This window comes from Dipodomys spectabilis, unplaced genomic scaffold, assembly GCF_019054845.1.
Source record: "Dipodomys spectabilis isolate Male_0828 unplaced genomic scaffold, ASM1905484v1 ptg000325l, whole genome shotgun sequence".
Lineage (NCBI taxonomy): Eukaryota > Metazoa > Chordata > Mammalia > Rodentia > Heteromyidae > Dipodomys > Dipodomys spectabilis.
In genome coordinates, this window is record NW_024871002.1 from 544060 (window position 1) to 567381 (window position 23322).

A 23322-nucleotide genomic window follows, 5' to 3' on the forward strand; every position below is an offset into this window, starting at 1 on the left:
CAAAAAAACAAAACAAAACAAAAAAAGAGTCTTACAGGGACTTTTCTGTCCAGTCTGGAATTGAACCGCAATCCTTAGATCTCAATCTCCTGAGTAGCTAGGATTACAGGCGTGAACCACCGTACCTGCCTGTAATAGAATTCTTTTCTTTTTTTGGGGGGTCCGGTCGTGGGGCCTGAACTCTGGGCCTGGGCCCTGTCCCTCAGCTCTTCAGCTCAAGGCTAGCGCTCTACCACTTGAGCCACAGTGCCACTTCCGGCTTTTTTTTTTCTGCTTATGTGGTGCTGAGGAATGGAACCCAGGGCCTCATGCATGCAAGGCAAGCGCTCTACCACTGAGCCACCTTCCCAGCCCCATGTAATAGAATTCTTAAATGCCTCCTGAGAGATGAATCTGCTCAATCAAAATCATATATTTATGGACTGATAGAAGTATATGGCAACTGGGCACTGATGGCTCAAACCTGTAATCCTGGTTACCTGGAGGCTGAGATCTAAGGATAGAGGTTTGAAGCCAGCCTAGGCAGAAAAGTCTCTGTGAGATTCTTACCTCCAATTAACCACTCAAAAACTGGAACTGGAACTGTGGCTCAAAGTGGTAGAACACTAGCCTTGAGCAAAAGAGCACAGGGACAGTGCCAAGACCTTGAGTTCAAGTTCCACAACCGACAAAAAAAATATATGGCAGTATTTGCCTCTGTAAAAAAGATTTCAAGTATAAAATAAATGAATCTTATTACAGAGGAAATTTAATAGATGAATATTTGCAACTGACTTTTATCCCCTCCATAAAAGAATGCCATTCTTCTCACAGTAGGTTGCATTACAAATATTATACCCAAGTATTAATACTATATTTTGAATTTTTCAATAAAATTTACATGGAAGCCAGGTGATGGTGGCTCATGCCTGCAATCCTAGCTACTCAGAAGGTTGAGATCTGAGGATTGTGGTTCAAAGCCAGCCCATGCAGGAAAGTCCACGAGACTCATACCTCTAATTAACTACCAAAAAGCTGGAAGTGCAGAGGGGCTCAAGTGGTAGAGTAATAACCTTGAGCATAAAAGAAGCTCAAGAACAATGTTCAAGTCCTGAGATAAAGCTCCAGGACCAGCAATAACAAAATGAGTAGGCCTAATGTAATCCCACTGGTCCCCATATGAGGGATGCATTAGGAGTCAGAGCTCTGAGTGAGAAAGCTATAGAATGATGGAATCAGAGATTGGAGTGATGCAGCCAGCAGCCAAGAGACCAAGAGATGGTGACTTGAAGCGGGGAGAGGAAGAATAAGGTTTCCTTTGAAGCCTTCAGAAGCAACCAGCTTGACCAGTGAGACCACGGTTGAGATTGATTTGGCACTCGGACTTTAAAAGTATAAAATAAGTTTGTATTGCGTTAAGCCACCAAGTTGGTGGTAATTTGTTATAGTACTAAAATGAAACTAATACATGAGAATATAATCAAACAAGCCATAGACCATGGGTAATCAAAGTACAATCAAATCCAGCCTGCCACTTGGTGCCAGTGCCTCAGGCCTGTTATTCTAGCTACTCAGAAGACTGAGGTCTAAGGAAAGCAGTTAAGGCATACAAATCCAAGAGACCTATCTCCAAATAACCACCCAAAATTGGGAAGTGAATGCCATTCATATCATCACATTTGTTTTTTTTGGTGCCAGTCCTCCCAGGGCTTGAATCTTCTCTGGCTTCCCCCAAGGCTAGCACTCTGCCACTTTGAACCATTTCAGACTTCTTTTTTTTTGGGGGGGGGGTCCAGTCATGGGGCCTGAACTCTGGGCCTGGGCGCTGTCCCTCAGCTCTTCAGCTCAAGGCTAGCGCTCTTCCACTTGAGCCAGAGCACCACTTCCAGCTTTTTTCTTTTTGCCTATGTGGTGCTGAGGAATCGAACCTAGGGCCTCATGCATGCAAGGCAAGCACTCTACCACTGAGCCACCTTCCCAGCCTCATTTCAGACTTCTTGATGGCTAATTGGACATAAGAATATCATATATTTTCCTACCTTTGAACCTGGCTTTGAATCTCTATACTCAGATCTCAGCGTCTTGAGTAGCTAGGACTATAGCTGTGAGACATTTTTAGATCTCTTCTGGATAATGCTTTTTTTTTTTTTTTTGCCAGTCCTGAGGCTTGAACTCAGGGCATGGGCACTGTCCTTGAGTCTCTTTGTGTTCAAGGCTAGCACTCTACTATTTGAACCACAGCACCACTTCTGGCCTTTTCTGAGTAGTTTTTTGGCGATTAAGAATTTCATGGACTTTCTTGCTTGGGCTGGATTTGATCTGTGATCCTCAGATTTCAGCCTCCTGAGTAGCTAGGATGACAGCATAAGCCACTGGGGCCTGGCTTTTTTTTTTTTTTGTCAGTCATGGGGCTTGAACTCTAGCCTTGGGCACCGTCCCTTAGCTTTTCAGCTCAAGGCTAGTGCTCTACCACTTGAGCCACAGCACCACTTCTGGTTTTCTGGTGGTTTATTAGAAATAAGAGTCTCATGGACTTTCCTGCCTGGGCTGGCTTTGAACAGTAATCCTCAGATTTCAGCCTCTTGAGTAGCTAGGATTATCTGTGTGAGCTGCCGGTGCCTGGCTTGATATATATATTTATATTTTTCTGGTCCTGGGAATTGAACTTAGAGCCTAGGCAATCAAGGCTAGCTAGCACTCTACGACTTGAACCCCAGTACCACTTCCTGGAGATTGCATTATTTAATTACAAGTGCATGTATATTCCAATAAGACAGAAAATGGATTTTTGAAGACAGGGATGGTAGTGCATAATTTAAGCTCAGCATTCGGAAGATAGAGAAGGGGCAAGGCCCCAAATTCAAGGCCCCTAGTACTGAGGGGGGGGGAAGAAATTTTCTGAATAAGAAAATTTATTGAACACTAAACTGTTTTGCTGTTAGGTTTGTTGCAGACACGATAATGTTTCGTAATAAATCTAACTTGTTACAAGGAAAAATAGTGCTTACATTTGACATAGTGCAGTTCAGTCATTCAATAAGCAACTTTTCTTGAATAATAAAGCAACGCCAAATTGCTTTAATGACTTATTGTCCTGTTAAAAATTAAAACAAAAAATCAAGACTCACATTCATACATAAAGTTGAAGTGAATCTATTTCCTGAACTCAAATTATACTTCCAGCAGTGCTTTTTAGGACCTCCATGCAAGGGTAAAGGAAACGTCTATGTTTCAAACTCAATCTAATTGTATGATTGAGAAGCTTCTACCTAAACTTTGATTAGAAGTCATTAATTTGCAATACAGGAGCATATTAAAAGGCAAATAACTTCCATTCCTACATTACAAAAAGAGACAGACAAATATCCAAAGAATAATGTAACTGGGCACCAGTGGCTCACACCTGTAACCTTAGCTACTCACAGAGGATGAGATCTGAGGATAGAGGTTCAAAGCTAGCCTGAGCAGGGAAGTCTGATAATCTTATTTCCAATTAATCACAAAAAGCAAGAAGTGGAGCTGTGGCTCAAAGTGGTAGGATGCTAACTTGAGAACAAAAGCTCAGGGGCATTGCCTAGACCTTGAGTTCAAGCCCCAGGACTGGCAAAAAAAAAAAAAAAGAAAAAAGAAAAAAAAGAATAATGCAATAGAATTCTTAAATGCCTTCTGAGACATGAATTTGCTAAAAAAAAAAAACCATATGCTTGTGGATTGATAGAAGTATATGGCAGCCAGAAGCAGGTGGCTCATGCCTGTAATCCTAGCTACTCAGGGGGTTGAGAACTAAGGATGGCGGTTTGAAGCCAGCTTGGGCAGGAAAGTTCGAGACTCGTGTGTGTGTGTGGGGGGGGGGGGGCGGGGAGGTTGAATTCTGGGCTTGGGCGCTGTCCCTCAGCCCTTCAGGTCAAGGCGAGCGCTCCACCACTTGAGCCATAACGCCCCTTCCGGTTTTCTAGTGGTTTTATTGGAGATAAGTCTCGTGGAGTTTCCTGCCCAGGATGGATTTGAACTGTGATCCTCAGATCTCAGCCTGTAGAGTAGCTAGGATTACAGGCGTGAGGCTGTGAGCCTGTGAGACTCTTATCTCCAATTAACCGCCAAAAAACCCCGGAAATGGCACTGTGGCTCAAAGTGGTAGAGCGGTAGCTTTGAGCAAAAGAGCTCCGACAGAGCCCAGGACCTGAATTCAAGCCTCAGGACCAACCAAAAGAAAAAAAAAATTAGAGATGATTGACCCACCTATGTATAGTCCTTTGTTATACCAGGTTTTGCATATACATGTATGCATATAATTAAATATAAATATTCATAAGCGCATAGAACTATAAATAATTTAGAAATATTAAAGATGCCACAGTTTAAAAAGTCAAGGCTCATATAACCAAGAGATAGAACTTCTGCAGGTTCAGGGCGGTGCCGGAGCATGTTAGCTTGAGGGACTTCCCGGAAGTTTCCTCCGACAGGACTGCGACAAGTGTCGGCAGCTGAGAGAAGAGGTGGGACTCGTGTGACGTCACTTGTACGCGACGACCGTCGCGTAGTTTGCAGTTGGCTCCTGTGAACTATGCCGAAAGTAGTGTCTCGGTCGGTCGTGTGCTCCGACACCCGGGACCGAGAGGAATATGACGACGGCGAGAAGCCCCTCCATGTCTACTATTGTTTGTGCGGCCAGATGGTCCTGGTGCTGGGTGAGTAGACGGGAATGGACGGCGTCTCCAAGGAGACGGCATTTTGCGGCTGTATTGGAGACACTGCTCATTAAAAGGCGGGCGGACTTTTCCTTATGTCAAAATCCTCCCTACACATTCTGGGCCGTTGCTATTTTTTCTGTGTTCTGACTAACTCCATCATTCTGTATTTAGACCTTCCTCAAAACTAAAGTCTTCTTCCAGAAAAAAAAATATAATGATGTACATATATCTCCCTCTTAGTTTCCTCTCTTCTTCAAGAACTACCTACTGTACAAACTTCGGGACTTTCCTATTGGGCATAAAGATAATGTAATAGCTCTCATTTTATAATAAATAAAAGCTTCTTGATCTCGGCCAGCTATCATCTCACTGGAGCTTGAACTCATGGCCTGGGCGCTCTACCACTTGAGCCACAGCTCCACTTCCACTCTTTGGTGGTTAATTGGAGGTAAGAGTCTCATGGACTTTCCTGCCTGGTCTGGTTTTGAACCTCGACCCTTATCTAAGGGTCAGCCTTCAGATTAACTAGGATTTACAGGAATGAGCTTCCTGCATCCAACCCTTTGTTTTTGTTTCCTTCTATTTCTTTTTAAAAATTTTCTTGTAAAAAGTGATATACAGAGGGGTTATAGTTACATAAGTCAGGTAATGAGTACATTTCTTTTTGAACAGTGTCACCCCTTCCCTCATTTTCTCCTACTTTTTCCCCTCCAAGCCCCCCTCCCCCAAATTCATTTCCAACATATTCGTTGTTTCTTTTATAGTAAAAGTTTTGAAAAAGGGTTTCCAACTTGTAGCAGACTTCCCTTCCTCCCTTACCATCCAAACCTTATTTTTCAACTTTTACTAACTGAACTCCATTTCACCAGTGCTTTTTGTTGTTTGTTTGGCATAGTATCACCTGTGTACATAAACTTAGCCTCAAAATCATAATCTTTCCTCTGTAGCCCCCCAAATTCTGGGATTACAAGCATGACCACCACATGCAGCCAGTGCTATTTTTTTTTTTTGTCAGTCGTGGGGCTTGAACTCTGGCCCTGGGTGCTGTCCCTCAGCTCTTCAGCTCAAGGCTAATGTTCTACCACTTGAGCCACAGCGCCACTTCCAGCTTTTTCTGCTTATGTGGTGGTGAGGAATCGAACCCAGGGCCTCATGCATGCAAGGCAAGCACTCTACCACTAAGCTACATTCCCAGTCCCCAGATGCTCATCTCTGACTTGTACCTTTTCTCAAACTCTAGCTGCCTGTTAAGCATTTCCAATTGTAGGTCTTGTAGGCCTGCGAAATAAAATTTAATTCATGATTCCTGTTTCTGCCCTCCAGTTGCTACTATTGTAATCTTCCCTGTAGATATGGTGGTATTGTTATTCTGTCTGTATTTCACAGCAGAGAGCACACAAGCTATTAGGCAAACTGCCTGATGGTCTCTAACTCCCTTCTCTACATTCTCCATTAATCTCACATCATTCTGACCACTTGACTATATATACCCTGTGATCTTTTCGATACTTAATTTGTATCTTGCCAGTTTTTTCCTGCTTTACAACTATTCCTGATAGTTTATGTCTGTTTTCAGTGAAGAGTCCTCTATATATCTATACATCTATATCTATCCATCTTTTTTTTGGTTGGTCATGGGACTTGAACTCTGAGCCTGGGCACTGTCCCTCAGCTCTTCAGCTCAAGGCTAGTGCTCTACCACTTGAGCCACAGCACCACTTCCAGTTTTTGGAGTGGTTTATTGGAGGTAAGAGTCTCACAAACTTTCCTGCCTGGGCTGGCTTTGAACTGTGATCCTCAGATCTCAGCCTCCTGAGTAGCTAGGATTACAACAGGTGTGAGCCACCAGTGCCCAGCTTCTATCCATCTTTCTTTTTTTTTTTTTTGTCAGTCGTGGGGCTTGAACTCTGGGCCTGGGCGTTGTCCCTCAGCTCTTCAATTCAAGGCGAGCGCTCTACCACTTGAGCTACAGCGCCACTTCCTCTATCCATCTTTCTATAGACACAAATATATGGTAATAATTATAATGTAAAGTAATAGATTTCAGTGTATTAAAGGCCCCACCCTCACCCTTCCCTGTGTCCTTTTAAGGTTGACCTGTGTCTTAAGAGGCTAACACAGAAGGGTAAATGAAATCTCCATAAAACCCAGAGATGAGATGGTGAAACTCCTCTTTGGATCCTGTCTGGAGTTACAGCTGAAAAACAAATAAACACATAAAGGCCCCACTGAAAATGTCTGTTTTCAGCTCAAGATATTTTTCAGTGACTTTCGTGACCAAATCTTTCTCCATTCCTACAGATTGTCAGTTAGAGAAATTACCCATGAGGCCCCGAGACCGATCTCGTGTGATTGATGCTGCCAAACATGCCCACAAGTTTTGTAACACAGAAGATGAGGAAACTACATACCTCCGGAGGTAAGGGAATAATGCTCCCTCTGTAGGATTTTACTGTTGTGTTGGGGTCTATTAAGAAGGATATAAATATCTCATGTAGTATTGAATGTTTTTACTATCATTGGACTTAATATTTTTGACATTTGTGGTAGTTCTTAAATTCTCAATACAGCAAAAGTCTTTATTGTACTTTGTGAAATGGTGCTGAGATGGGATTCTGTTGCCATTTGGTTAAAAATTACAGGTGTGAATGATAATCTCCTGGAGTATAGGTCTTGTTTCTATGAATAAGGAATAATCTTTAGTGTTTAAGAGCTCTGTCAGGAAACATGCTACCTATTGTGACAGTAAGAAATTTAGAACAAACAAAACGCTATGAGAAAATAGATGAGAGTGGGTCTTTTAGCCAAATGGTGGTCAGGATAGGCTTGAAAAGATAGTGTGGCATTTGTGGTTGGCCTGAAATTGTATTCCACTGGGTAGATGAGGGGGAATAGAACATTCCATTCAGGAAGAAGGATTAGGGAAGTATTAAAATAATCAAACATGGTGTGCTTGGGAAATTTGAATGGTTCTTTGTGGGCAGAACATAGGTTACTGTTTTATAAGGAAAGGGTTCATGCATACTGGGGTGAGGACTGAGTACAGTTGACAGTTTGCACTTAATTTATAAACTTTTAAGAGCTGTTTTCATTTTTTTAAAGCAAGGTAGGGACATGATCAGGTCTGTTATAGATTTGGGAGTCCTTCATATATATAATGGGGAATTGAAACCTATGAAAGGATAAAGCGTGAGAGGACTGAAGATTTAAAAAGCATACTAAAAAGCTGGGCGCTGGTGGCTCATGCCTGTAATCCTAGCTACTCAGGACGCTAACTCTGAGGATCTTGGTTCAAAGCTAGCCCAGGCAAGAAAGTCCGTGAGACTCTTTATCTCCAATAAACTATCAGAAAATCAGAAGTGGCATTGTGGCTCAAATGGTAGAACACTAGCCTTGAGCTAAAGAGCTGAGGGACAGTACCCAGGCCCAGAGTTCAAGCTCCCCTGACTGACAAAAACAAAACAAAACAAGACAAAACAGAAATACCACCAAAAAGCATATTAAGCATTAGGACTCAACCAAGAAAACCTAATTGGTGTGGAAAACAAGAGTTTTAAAGGGTGTGTGGGAGGAAGTTTCATCAATAGGCACCAAATGCTCCAGATAATGCTATGGAATTACTTTCATCCATTAATTCTAAAATATTTCATTTATTGGGCTCCTACTGTATGCCAGGTTCTGTCCTAGAAGCCTGGAATATACTATGCTAGAGCTGCCATGGTAAAGTACCCATGAACCAGGTCTCTGCCTCCCAATCCCCAGGAGTGAGCCATACCCCAATCCTCTTGTCAGATAAGGACACTTGTCATATTGGATTAAGGGTCCATCCAACTCCAATCCAATCTCTTAATCAAATTAGCAATAATTTTAAATAGTAGTTTTTCATTATTGTGTGGTAATAAAAGTTGGGTTACCAGGCAAATTGCAAACAAACAAGCTATTGAAAATATTTTCACCAGCACCTGGCTCCCTGGTCTTTTTTTTTTTTTTGTCGGGCTTGAACTCTGGGCCTGAGCGCTGTCCCTCAGCTCTTCAGCTCAAGGCGAGCACTCTACCACTTGAGCACTCTACCACAGCGCCACTTCTGGTTTTCTAGTGTTTTATTGGAGATAAGAGTTTCACGGACTTTCCTGCCTGGGCTGGCTTTGAACCACGATCCTCAGATCTCAGCCTCTTCAGTAGCTAGGATTACAGGCGTGAGCCACCAGGTGCCTGGCCCTTGGTCTTTTTACCTCTAGTTTTGGTCTCCTCCAGTTTATCTAATATTGCTTAAATCATCTAAAGTACACATATATCATATCTTTCAGTGACTCTTGATTACTTTCAGAAGTGCTTTTCAAACATTTTTAGACAGCAAAAAACATTCTTCAGTAAAATTCTTATCCAGAAGTATAAACAAACAAGATTGATGAGCTGGAAACTGCTGCCTCCACCCACCTTCCTCTATGTGGTTTCATTTAGGGATCTGTTTTTAAAATCCTGTTCCCAGATAGGGTTGTAGCTTAGTAGTAAAGTGCTTGCCTATCATGTATGAAGCCCTGGGTTTGATTCCTTAGTACCATATAAACAGAAAAAGCTGGAAGTGGCGCTTTGTCATAAGAGGTAGAGCTCTTTCTTTGAGCAGAGGGAGGCTCAGGGCCAGTGCCCAGACCCTGAGTTCAAGCTCCAGGACTGACAAAAACAAAACAAACTCCCTGTTTTCTCCACCCCATTGCCTGTCAATCACCATTCTACTCTCTGCCTTTCTGTTTGACAGGTTTTTAAAAAGATTTTTACGAATAAATGAGGCCATGCAGTAGTTCCCTTTCTGTGTCTGATTTTTTTTTTCTTGGGGGCGGGGGTCTGGTCATGGGGCCTGAACTCTGGGCCTGGACACTGTCCCTCAGCTCTTCAGCTCAAGGCTAGCGCTCTACCACTTGAGCCACAGCACCACTTCTGGCTTTTTTCTTTTTGCTTATGTGGTGCTGAGGAATCGAACCCAGGGCCTCCTTCCCAGCCCCTCTGTGTCTGATTTTATTCATTTAGCACAGTATCTTTTAGGTTTGTTCATGTTATCATAAATGTAGGGTGTAAGACCAAATAAAACATGTATATGTGCACTCACACATTTTTTTGGCAGTCTTGGGATTTGAAGTCAGTGTCACACTTTCTAGGTAGTGCTGTACAACTTGAACCATGTCCCTAGCCTCTAAGCTACATTTCTTTTTTTTTTTGGTTGGAGGGAGGTTGGTTGTGGGACTTGAACTTGGGGTCCAGGCACTGTCCCTGAGCTCTTTTTGCTCAAGGCTAGTGCTCTATCACATTGAGCCACAGTGCCACTTCTGGTTTACTGGGAGTTAATTGGGGAGATAGGAGTCTCCCAGACTTTCTTGCCTGGACTGGCTTTGAACTGCAGTCCTCAGATCTCATCCCGAGTAGCTTGAAATACAAGCATGAGCCACCGCCATCCAGCAACACTGTCTATTTTTTCAAACTGGATGATAGAGGACAAGTGGGGAAGATACTTCCTTATCATTTTATTTATACTTGTGTTATACCATGTGTATATTGACTACCTAAAATTGAAACCATGGGGCTGGGAAGGTGGCTTAGTGGTAGAGTGCTTGTCTAGCATGTGATCCTCAGTACCACATAAACAGAAAAAGCGGGAAGTGGAGTTGTGTCTCAAGTGGTAGAGTGCTAGCCTTGAGCAAAAGAAGCTCAGGGTCGGTGCCCAGGCCCTGAGTTCAGTCTCAGGACTGACAAAACAAAACAAAAAAACCAACAAGGGGTGGGGAGTGAGGTGACTGGTTCAGAAGCAGTTGTTAAAATAGTTCAGGGAAATGATAATAGTGGCAGATTCAAGAAGTTCCCTTCCCCCCTTTTTTTAAAGGTAACAAAGAGTTTATTTAATAAAGGCCACTCATTGAGGAAACTGGTAGTCCCTTTTTCCTTTTTTCCCCCTTTGAGTTAAAACTCTTCAGATTTGTTGATAAAGTAAGTGAGAGATTGGAAAAGAGAAGAATCAAGCTTGAGTCCCATTAAGTCATTTGTTAAATGAAATTGAGTTGTTTTATCTATGTATTGGTTATGTAAGGCAGTGTTATATGGGCTCTTGTGCTTGACTGCCTGGACTTACATTATGACCTTGCGCAAATCATATAATTTGTACTTAGGTTCCTCTATCTATGAAATGGGAATAATAATATGACGTACACAACAAGGTTGTAAGGATGTAATGAGTTAATACTTGTGTATATTTTAGAGTAGCTCTTGCTGTATGGCGAAAACTATGTAATTAGCTCTCTGCATTTGTGGCAGATGGATTCTAGGACCTCTTAGATGTTCAAGTCCCTTATAGATAATGAGCTATATAATGTGTGTGCTGTGGGAAGTTGGGAGGGGAAAAACTGGGAGAGAATGAGGGAGGGGGTGACACTGTTCAAAAGGAAATGTACTCATTATCTGACTTATGTAACCATAATCCCTCTGTTTTTTTTTTTTTGTTTTGTTTTTTGGGTCTGGTCGTGGGGCCTGAACTCTGGGCCTGGGCACTGTCCCTCAGCTCTTCAACTCAAGGCTAGCGCTCTACCACTTGAACCACAGCGCCACTTCCGGCTTTTTTCTTTTTGCTTATATGGTGCTGAGGAATCAAACCCAGGGCCTTGAGCATGCAAGGCAAGCGCTCTACCACTGAGCCACCTTCCCAGCCCCCCATAATCCCTCTGTACATCACCTTTACAATAAAAAATTTAAAAAATGGCCCAACAATTGCATGTAACCCACTCAAATTCTCCTGAATATTTTAAATCATCTTTATATGACTTACATAGAATACAATGTAAGTTGTAAATGCTATGCAAATAACTATTGTTTAGGGAATAATGATAACAAAAATCTGTCCATGTTCAGTACTGGAACAATTTTTTGTTTTGATCTGCTCTTAGTAAATCTATAGCTGCATAGCCCATGGATGGTGAAGACTGATTATGTAAAGTGGTAGCTATTTATCATTGTTGTTATGACTCTAATCGTCATTGTATTTATTAATTACATCTTCCTCTGCTAGAGAAGTATCTGATTTGTATTAGGAATTCAATAAATGCTTGTGAAGGTAGGAAGGAATGCAGGATCTTTAACATTAGTATACATGTAACCAGTTGATCTATATAATAAACTCTGGAACTTTCAGCATGATTGAATGAGTGATGAAGAAGTGAAGAGAATAAGATGGTAAGGCTGATTGGTTATAAGACTTGTCCTAGCCAGGCGCTGGTGGCTCATGTCTGTATTCCTAGCTACTCAGGAGGGCTGAGATCTGAGTATCCTGGTTCAAATCTAGCCGGTTCAAAGCCAGCCCGGACAGGAAAATCTGTGAGACTCTTATCTCCAATTAACCATCAGGAAATTAAGTGGCATTGTGGCTCAAGTGGTAGAGTGCTAGCCTTCTGCTGAAGAGCTGAGAGACAGTGCCCAGGCCCAGAGTTCAAGCCCCATGACCGACAAAAAAAAGAAAGAAAGAAAGAAAGAAACAGATTTGTCCTACCTTATTATGTTTTTACTTCCATTTTCTGTGCAGACCTGAAGGCATTGAACGACAGTACAGGAAGAAGTGTGCAAAGTAAGTATGAAAAGTGTGGCATAAGGTGGTAGAAATTATTTAATGAAAATTCTCAGTTGTGTCTCTATCTTTATAATCTTGACCTTCAAACCAAATACCAGTATGTTTCCCACACATTAAAAAAAATGAGGGAGCCAAACACTGGGGGGGCTCACACCTATAATCTACCTATTCAGGAGGCTGAAATTTGAGGATCAAGGTTCAAAACCAAGTCAGGACAGAAAAGGCTGTGATAACCTGATCTCTAATTCCAATAAAAAAGAGAGAAAAAAGCTAAGTGAAAGTATGAGGCACTGCATTCAAGTCCTAGTGCTGGCACAAAAAGAGGAGGAGGTGGGGACGGAAGAGAAGGAGAAAGAGAAAGAAGAGAGGGAGAGAAGGGAGAGGAGGAAGGGAAGGTGGTATTTTAACTTTATTGCATTAAGGAAATTGCTTTTATCTATTAATAGTATATGTGCTGTGGAAGTGAGCCTATCTTAATAGGTTTTTGTTTACCTCAGAAGTATAATAATGACCAGCCCAGCCAAAAAATGGCAGTTACTACAGGTTTTAGATTTGCAGTTGATCACTGCAATTTTTTTTTTTTTTTTGCCGGTTGTGGGGCTTGAACTCTGGGTTTGGGCTCTTTCCCTGCCCTCTTCAGCTCGAGGCGAGCGCTCTACCGCTTGAGCCACAGCACCACTTCCAGTTTTCTAGTGGTTTATTGGAGATAAGAGTCTCACGGACTTTCTTGCCCGAGCTGGCTTTGAACCGTGATCCTCAGATCTCAGTCTTCTGAGTAGCTAGGATTACAGGCATGAGCCACCGGCGCCCCGCTGCAATAGAACCTTTTTAAGTCCCTCCTGATGATGCAAAATAAAATAGAAAATATTCGACAAAGATGCCCAAACCAGGCACCCAGACACCTATGAAGGATGGTAGAAATTTTTACTACAAAGCTATCAATAACACAAACCATCCCCAAACATGGGTAATGATAACAATCACTTAGGATGCTGATTAAAATGACAGATGTCCAGGCTTCATTAGCTACATGTGCTAAATCAGGATCTTCTGGGAGGGGCCTAGGAAACTGATGAGCAATTTTAACATTCACTCCAAGTCATTCTTACCCAGTTGTTTTGGGAAACATGGGGAAGAGCCAATCATTAGTTTATGCCAGAAGCAAAAGTGTTCCTGGAATCTGAGCACACTTTGTAAAATACTGGGGATTTGGAATTAGAAGTCTTCCAGTGCTTCGCTCTGCCTTTGCAGGTGTGGACTGCCGCTCTTCTACCAGTCTCAACCAAAGAATGCTCCTGTGACCTTCATTGTGGATGGAGCAGTAGTGAAGTTTGGTCAGGGTTTTGGGAAAACAAATATATATACTCAAAAGCAAGAGCCTCCTAAGAAGGTAATTATTATCAAAAGAAACAGACTAGATTTAGCTTCTATTTTATTTTTATGTAATGCTGAAACTCAAACCTAGGTCCTTTGTACATGCTGATCAAGCATCACTGAGCTATATCCCAGCCACCAAATTTTAAAATAAGGGTATAGTACACAAGAAACTTCCCTTCATGGCTGCATTCTTTTAGTGAATGATTTTTTTTTGTGTGTGCATAAGCAAAGTTGTCACACCTGTTATGTGTTTATTTTTCTATAGTTGGCTTGTAAGGTTAGAAATTGTATGTTTTTAAATTTTTCTTTATTTCCTTCAGAGTTGCTTCTTTTTCTAGTGTAAATAATTTAGTACTGAATGAATTTTGCTATTTTTTTTCCAGCCATGGGTCTTGAAGTCAGGGACTGGGCACTGTCCCTGAACTTTTTTGCTCAAGACTAGCACTCTTATCACTTTTGATCCTTGAGCCACAATTCCACTTCTGGTTTTCTTCTGATTAATTGGAAATGAGTCTCATGGGTTTTCCTGCCCAGGTTGGCTTTGAACTGTGATCCTCAGATCTCAGCCTCCTGAGTAGCTAGGATTATAGGCACAAGCCACTGGTGCTTGGCTGAATTATGCTATTTTTTTGATGAGCAAATGTTATAAAAATATACTGTACATAAAAACATTGGCAATTTAAAATAGTCTGTCTCTAAGAGGAAGGTGTGTCCAACCTCCTCCCCTTAGTCCTGTACACGGGCATGTGTGTGCGCGTGCACACACATACCTGGTTCATGGATCCTTTGGGGATGACTTAGCCTGACTCCTCTTCCTGCTATTCCAGGTGATGATGACCAAGAGGACTAAAGACATGGGCAAGTTCAGCTCTGTTACCGTGTCTACCATTGATGAAGAGGAAGAAGAGATTGAGGCTGTAAGTGCTTCTGTTCTCAATGGATTTGGAATTGGGGGCTGAGAGGAAAGGGACCTCAGGAGCCAGAGCTTCAGCATAGTAGAATGACTAGAGACTTTGCTTTCAGACTCCTCTCTGCTCATATGACACTGGGGTAGTATATTTCTCTGCATCTCAGGGACATCTGTATAGTGAGAACAAGGGAGTTAAATTTTATTGATCTCTCTTTAATTATTTATTTTTTTGTTTATGTGGTACTGAGGAATGGAACCAAGGGCCTCATGGATACTAGGCAAGCACTCTGCCACTAAGCCACATTCCTAGCCTCTCTCTAATTTGAAAAACTAGTAGAATAAATGCTTTTTGGACTCTTCTAGTCAGCTCTAATGCTTTGTCTGTCCTTCGCAGTAGCACCAGTCCTCCCCCCCTTTTTTTTGTTGGTTGTGGGCAAGTGCTCTACTGCTTCAGCCACAGCACCCCTTCTGGTTTTCTAGTGGTTTATTGGAGATAAGAGTCTCATGGACTGGGGTTGGGAAGGTGGCTCAGTGGTAGAGTGCTTGCCTTGCATGCATGAGGCCCTGGGTTCGATTCCCCAGCACCACATAAGCAAGAAGAAAAAAAAAGCCAGAAGTGGTGCTGTGGCTCAAGTGGTAGAGTGCTAGCCTTGAGCTGAAGAGCTGAGGGACAGCGCCCAGGCCCAGAGTTCAGGCCCCACGACTGGACCCCAAAAAAAAAAGTCTCATGGACTTTCCTGACCGGGCTGGCTTTGAACTGTGATCCTCAGATCTCAGCCTCCTGAGTAGCTAGGATTACAAGTGTGAGCCACAGGCACCCAGCACCAGTTCCCTTTCTGATAATTCAGTAGAATGTTGTAGATAGAGAGGCATTATCTGTTGAATATATAAATCAGTGAACATAATGCAGCATTTAAACAGAATCAAGGTAAAAAAATCATATGATCAGCTCAACTGATGAAGAAAAAACCTTTGACAGAATTGAACAGCTTTTATGATGAAAGTTCCAAAGAAACTAGGAATAGAAGGAATGTACCTCAGCATATAAAGGTTGTATGTGACAGACTGATAGCCAACATACTAGATGGGGAAAAACTAAATTCATTTTCTCTATAATTAGGAATAGAATGAAAGAATTCCTTGCTACAACAATAGGGAAGAAAAAGAAATAAGAAAAAGAAAAACAGGAAAAATAAGAGCAAGTATTGTCAAATGGTACTACATGAAATTTAAAAAATTAAATGGTTTTTGCACAGCAAAAGAAACAATAACCAGAACCAAGAGACCACCTACACAAAAGGAAACAATCTTTGCAAGCTATTTAACAAGAAAAGGATTAATATCCAGTATATATAAAGGACTCAAAAAAAAAAAAAAGTAGAACTGGGTACGAGTGGCTTATGCCTGTAGTCCTAGCTACTCAGGAGGCTGAGATCTGGGAATCATGGTTCAAAGCCAGGAGACTCTTTTTTTTTTTTTTTGGTTGGTCGTGGGGCTTGAACTCTGGGCCTGGGCGCTGTCCCTCTGCTCTTCAGCTTAAGGTGAGTGCTTTACTGCTTGAGCCACTTTCGGTTTTTCGAGTGGTTTATTGCAGATAAGAGTCTCACGATCTTTCCTGCCTGGGCTGGCTCTCTGCTCCCAGAGACTCTTATCTCCAATTAACCACCAGAAAACTGGAAGTGGCGCTGTGGCTCAAGTGGTAGAGTGCTAGTCTTGAAGAGCTGAGGGACAGCACTCAAGCCCACAGTTCAAGCCTCACAACCAACAAAAAAAAGAAAAGAAAAAAAATCTGTATGGGCTGGGAATGTGGATAAGTGACAGAGTGCTTGCCTAGCAGGTGTGAAGCCCTGGGTTCGATTCCTCAGGGACAATGCCCAGACCCTGAGTTCAGTCCCCAGGACTGGCAACACACACACACACACACACACACACACACACACACACACACACACACACACACACACACACACACACACACACACACACACACACACACCACACACACACACGCCACACACACACACACACACACACACACACACACACACACGACTGGCAACACTCACTGGCAACACACACACAGATTGTATCTCACCCCTCACACACACACACACACACACACACACACACACACACACACACACACACACACACACACACACACACACACACTAAGATTGTATCTCACCCCTGTCAGAATGGCAATCATCAAAAAACAAACAACAAATGCTGGCAAGGATGTGAAAGGAAAAGGGGGATCCTCTTACATTGTTGATGGAAATGTAAACTAAGTACAACCACTATGGAAATTAGTATAGAGGATTTCTCAAAAAAATGCAAGTAGACCTTCCTTGTGACCCTAACATACTGCTCCTGGGTATATATTAGAAGGAGTGTAAATCAATATACAAGAAAGAAACCTGTGTCCATGTTTAAGCTTGCCATTTTGTTCACAATAGCCCAATTGCAGAATCAGCCAAGGTACCCACCAACTGATGAATGGGTAAAGAAAATATGGTACATAGGTACAGTATAATACTATTCAACTGCCGGGCGCTGGTGGCTCACGCCTGTAATCCTAGCTACTCTGGAGGCTGAGATCTGAGGATCGCAGTTCAAAGCCAGCCTGGGCAGGAGAGACCGTGAGACTCCTATCTCCAATAAATCACCAGAAAACCAGAAGTGGCGCTGTAGCTCAAGTGGTAGAGCGCTGGCCTTGAGCTGAAGAGCTGAGGGACAGCGACCAGGCCGAGTTCAAGCCCCACGGCCGACAAAAAAAAAAAAAAAATACTATTCAACTATTAGGGAAAAAAATAAAATTACAAGGAACTAGACAGAGCTGGAGATCATTATGTTGAGCAAGATAAGCCAAGCTGAAAAAGCCAAACAGCACATTTGAGGAATCTATACTTGAAAGACACACACACACACACACACACACACACACACACACACACACACACACACACACACACACACACACACACACACACACACACACACACACACACACACACACACACACACACACACACACACACACACACACACACACACACACACAGTTATATACTTTTTTACATATATAACACTTGATTGTAACTATGTGACTAGGCAGATGTGGGGGGACAGCAGAGAATATTGAAGGGGAATAATAGCAAAATGCGTTGTGTCTATGTATGAAAACGGCATAAGGAATCTCATTGGGAAACATTGAATAATAGGGGGTATGGCATAGGAGAAGAGATCAATAGAGATTATTCTGATTATGCTATAATAAATTACATGTACATGTGAACTAAAGACTGAAACCAGAACTCCAGATTATTGAACAAATGAATTGTTGAAAGAACAGAGGTGTGCCTTTTTAGTCATGATGTCCTGACTTGGACAGTATAAATTGCTGCATCAGTCTTCATTGTAATTCCTCAGTGAGAACACTGGGTAAAGTGTTCTTTATTTTTCTTTTATTCAGAGGGAAGTTGCTGATTCCTATGCACAAAATGCCAAAGTGATTGAAAAACAGTTGGAGCGCAAAGGTATGAGCAAGAGGCGACTGCAAGAGCTGGTGAGTAGAGTGGAGTTGAAAGACACTGGGAGCTTCATAGTTTGTATTTCTTGTTTTGAGTGAGCACATATGCTTGCATACAGTTGTTTAGTAGTTATGGCTATTGAACAAGTGTTATAAGTTATGAGCCTAGCCCCTGCAGTCACTACTACAAAGCAGAGTATTCTGGGAGGTGCTGGGGTCTCTGGGATGATGGCATTTTGAGCTGTTGCCTTGATTCACCTACAAATAGGTTTTTCATACAAATATCATTAGTCTCTGTCAATTTGATGTAAAAGTTGCTATTTAGTCTCAGTTTTCTCATGTATTATAGAATCAGAAAGATTGGAAAAGAAAGATTAGAATCTGTTGTTACAGATTCATAAAGATTTCAGAATCACTTCTAGTTTGCATGCTTAATGAACATGAAGGGAGAGTGCTGAGGGCAGTTCGAATAAGGCAAGAAAAATAAGAATTCTGTGTGATGTATTTGAGAATACAATTTTCCCCCTCATTTCATTCCAGGCTGAACTGGAAGCCAAGAAAGCAAAAATGAAGGGGACCCTGATTGACAACCAGTTTAAGTGACCAGGATCTTTCTCTGAGCCCAGACTGGAGGCAAGCACTTAAATCATGAAGAAAAAATAGCTTTTTTATTACTTAGATTGATTTCTGTTTATGCCCCAGGAGAAGGATTTACTTTGCTTCCCATTCACTCCTATATTTAGTGGGGTCTTCAAGTCCATTTGACCTGCTTTTCTAGGAGATGGATTAGTCTTTGTGTAAGATTTCTATGCTATGATTTTGTCTATTTGATGTAAATTTCTTCAGCTGTGTAGAAACTCTTATTAATACATCAATTTTTTTTCTAGTTTCTAAGGTGGCTTGTTTTTATTCCTTTTTCAAAATGAATTCATATGAAAACAGACTCTGAATAGCCTAAGTACCCCGTTATTGGTAAAGCCAAAAATCTGATTTTTAAAAAGGTTTTTACTATTCTGAATTGCTTCTCCTGTGGACTTTTAAAAATATATATTATTGAGTTTATTAAAAATTTTCATTGTGATACTATTTCATTTTGAAAAGTGCAATGTATAACATGTGCATAGGGAGCACCCTATAGTGTATCTGTGGTTACATTTCTACATATTTTCTTTGTCCTTAGATACTAATCCTAACCATTTTAACATCTGGTTTAAGTTACATATTTTGCTTTATCTATAAGATTGCTGGATGCTGGTGGCTCATGCCTGTAATCCTAGCCATTCAGGAGGCTGAGATCTGAGGATCACGGTTCAAAGCCAGCCCAGGCAGGAAAGTCCTTGAGACTCTTCTCTCTCATTAACCACAAGAAAACCCTGGCTCAAAGTGGTAGAGCACTAGCTTTGAGTGAAAGAACTCAGAGATAGTGCTCATACCCTGCATCCAAGCCTCATGACTGACAAAAATTTTGAAAAAGATTGCCGCATTACATCATTAGTATTAGGCAAGCATATTTCCTTCATTATGTTTTATTCTTTTATACTGAAATCATTGACATGACATTTTCTACATTCTCTTTATTAACTCATAATACATTTACAACAAAAATGGTGTTTTAATGTTAAGGGGCCATATTGAAGTTTTGGAGAGTCTTATCCTATGTTTTTTTTTAAGCTATCAATTTTGACAAAAATATTAAAATACAATGACATTCTCACTAGAGTAGTAGTTGGTAACATTTGAATGTATAATTTTATTGAAGAGGAATTGAAAGACTAGCTTGTCTTGCTGGGTTTTGTGGTACACCTCTATAATCCCAGCCTTTGGAGGGTTGCTTGAGTCCAGCCTGGGCAACATCGTGAGACCTCTCCATCTAAAATATAGAATAAAATAAAGACTAGCTTGTCTTGACCATCTTAAGATCCTTATCATTGTGGACCAAGACTCTTTATCCTAACTTTACTTAGTGACTGTTTCTTAGTTGTATCTTGTTTTATCTAATTGGGACTTCTCCTGATAATAGATGATATTGGACATACTGTTTGTCTTTTTTTTTTTTTTTTGATTACAGTAAAAAATACAATGTAGCTGGGTGCCGGTGGCTCATGTATATAATCCTAGCTGCTCAGGATGCTGAGATCTGAGGATTGCAGTTTGAAGCCAGCTTGGGTAGGAAAGTCTGGGAGACTCTTATCTCCAATTAATCATAGCAAAAGCCAGAAGTGGAGCTGTGGCTCAAGTGGTAGAGTGCTAGCCTGTGGCAAAAGAAGCTTAGGGACAGTGCTCAAACCCTGGGTTCAAGTCCCACAACCAGCAGCAAAAAAACAAACAAAAAAAAACACATCAAAAAGCATGTAACATAAATTTTATCATTATAACTTTTTTTTTGGTTTAAGACTAGAACTTACTGATGCACTTGTATTTGTTCATTAGCTGGTACTCTGCCACCTGAGCCATGCCTCCATCTCATTGTAACTTTTTAATTACCTGTCTCGGGAGTATTAAGTATATTCACACTGTTGTGATAGAGATCTCTAGAACTGTTCGACTGTGTAAATCTGAAACTCTATCTGCATTGAACAATAGCTTTCATTCCCTCTGTTCCTGAAATCCATTCTTCTGTTTTGTGAATGGGACTACTGTAATTATCTCATAAAAGTGAAACCATGTAGCATTGTCTTTCTGTGACTTAGTTCTCATTATTCACCATGGTATAGGATATGAAAAATTCTCCTTCCTATTTAAGACAATACGTAGTGCACCAGTACTCCATCTCAAAAGAAGAAAAAGCTGGTCCAATTATGTAGAAGATGTAAATAAGATTATAGTTTAGGCTAGTGTAAGACAGAAGATATGACCCTGTCTCAAGATAGCTAAAGCATAGGCAGGTGCTGGTAGCTCATGCCTGTAATCTTAGCTACACAAAAGACTGAGATCTGAGGATCACAGTTCAAGTTAGACTGGGTAGAAAAGTCTGTGTGACTTTACCTAAAATTAAGTGGGAAAATATTAGATTGATGATGCCACTCAAGTAGAACTGTGAGAAAAAGCCAAATGAAAGCTCAAGATCCTGAGTAAATGCCCTGATACTGGCACACAAAAGAAAAAGAAAATACAATATACATACACAATAGAATATGATTTATTGAATTCTAAAGAATTAAATTGTATTTGCATGAGAATAGATGGAACTAGAGATCATGTTATGTGAAATAAGCCAGACTCAGAAAGACAAATAGGTCTTCTCTCATATGTAGTATCTAGACTAAATATATTAAACAAATATATAGATATATAAGTAATTATATGATATTAAATTATATATTATAAACATTATACACTATATAAAATAATAAAATATAACAAATATATAAATGTATATTGAACAAATATATAAATAAATGTATTATGATCATTTTAAATACGTATCTGTATTCCATAAATGTAAAAGGAAGGAATCAGCAGAAGGGGGCAGGGGAAAAGAAAAAATATTTGGGGGAGAATATGATAAAGGACATGAAATAGAATGTATTAATGTATTAAGTAGCAAAATGATATGCATTGCATTTTTTAAAAAAGTAGTAGAGGTGTGGCTCAGGTAGTAGAGCACCTTGATTGAAAAAGCTAAGCAAGAGTATAAGAACCTGAGTTCAAGTCTCAGTACTGGCACACACAAGAAAGAGAAGGAAGAAAGGAAAAAAGAAAAAGAAAAAGTAGGGGATAAGAGTGTAGCAGAGGGCTGGGAAGGTGGCTCAGTGGTAGAGCGCTTGCCTTGCATGCCTGAGGCCCTGGGTTCAATTCCTCAGCATCACAGAAGCAAAAAGAAAAAAGCCGGAAGTGGCGTTGTGGCTCAAGTGGTAGAGTGTTAGCCTTGAGCTGAAGAGCTGAGGGACAGTGCCCAGGCCCAGAGTTCAGGCCCCACCACCAGACCCCCCTCCCCCAAACAAAACAAACAAACAAACAAAAAGAGTATAACAGAGTGAATATGATCAGAGTGCATGGAAATATAATAAAACTTCTTTGTACCTGTAGTATGTACCAATAATTTAAAAATATTATTTTAAAGCAATATGAGGTGATAGAGAATTTTGAGTCACCAGGGCTGGGCTTTGAGGAGGGACCATTTAAGGTCTATATAATACCTGAAGGACCTAAGTGAGCCAGACAGGTTATGATCGTGGGGATAGCATTCAACTGATGCCATTAGAAAGTGCAAAAGCTTTATTGACAGAAGAAGCTTAGCCATTGGAGGAATATAAAGAAGACCAACCAGACTGATTTTAGAGAGCAAGTGAGTGGCAAGAAGTGAGATCCAAAGAGTGAACAGAAACCAGGACAGTTGGAGCCTTGCAGACCTGAATAAAGATTTTAGATCTAGAAAATAGTAGGAAGTTATTGGAGACTTTTTTTTTGTGCTGGTCCTTGGACTTGAACTCGGGGCCTGGGTGCTGTCCTTGTGCTTTTGTGCTTAAGGCCTGTGCTCTACTACTTGAGTCACAGTTCTACTTATGGCTTTTTTGGTGGTTAATTGGAAATAAGTGTTTCAAGGGCTTTCCTGCCTGGGCTGGCATTGAACCATGATCCTCAGTTCTCATACCTCTGAGTAGCTAGGATTACAAATGTGAGCCATTGATTTCCAATTAGGAGACTTTTCTGAGTGTGTGCCAGTAGTGAGGTTTGAACTCAGGGCCTGGGTGCTGTCCCTGAATTCTTTTGCTCAAGGCTAGCACTGTACCATTTGAGCCACAGCTCCACTTCGGGTACTTTGGGGGGGGGATGGTAGTTAATTGGAGATAAGAGTCTCACAGACTTCTCCTGCTCAGGGGTGGCTTCGAACTGCGATCCCTACATCTTAGCCTCCTGAATAGGTAGGATTACAGGCATGAGCCACTAGTGCCTTGTGAATTAGTGCCTTTTGGTGTGGAGTCTGCTGGGGAAGAGGCATAAAATTATACATGTTGGGATTGATCCACTCATAGAGGCTGTGAGTTATTCTCTTTTCTGTCCTAAAGTTGGGCTGGAGGGCTGGGAAGGTGGCTCAATGGTAGAGCGCTTGCCTTGCATGCCTGAGGTCCTGGGTTCGATTCCTCAGCACCACATAAGCAAAAAGAAAAAAGCCGGAAGTGGTGCTGTGGCTCAAGTGGTAGAGCGCTAGCCTTGAGCTGAAGAGCTGAGGGACAGTGCCCAGGCCCAGAGTTCAGGCCCACGACCGGACCCAAAAACAAAACAAACA

General features: G+C 41.3%; 1 protein-coding gene and 1 non-coding gene across 3 annotated transcripts; both read left to right on the forward strand.

Moving 5' to 3' along the window:
* Positions 1-4511: 4511 nt before the first annotated feature.
* On the forward strand, positions 4512-19178 carry Steep1 (STING1 ER exit protein 1). 2 transcript variants are annotated; one of them, XM_042702489.1, is made up of 7 exons: positions 4512-4667; positions 6972-7089; positions 12229-12270; positions 13525-13663; positions 14478-14567; positions 18036-18128; positions 18633-19178. In XM_042702489.1, the coding sequence occupies exons 1-7, from the start codon at positions 4544-4546 to the stop codon at positions 18693-18695; spliced, it is 669 nt and encodes a 222-aa protein (XP_042558423.1). In that variant the 5' UTR covers positions 4512-4543; the 3' UTR covers positions 18696-19178. The 2 variants fall into 2 exon arrangements, with proteins under 2 accessions (XP_042558423.1, XP_042558424.1); XM_042702490.1 differs by lacking the exon at positions 12229-12270.
* On the forward strand, positions 6749-6869 carry LOC122128242. The gene has a single exon (XR_006151392.1). It is a non-coding gene; the product is annotated as a small nucleolar RNA SNORA26 (small nucleolar RNA).
* Positions 19179-23322: the final 4144 nt, after the last annotated feature.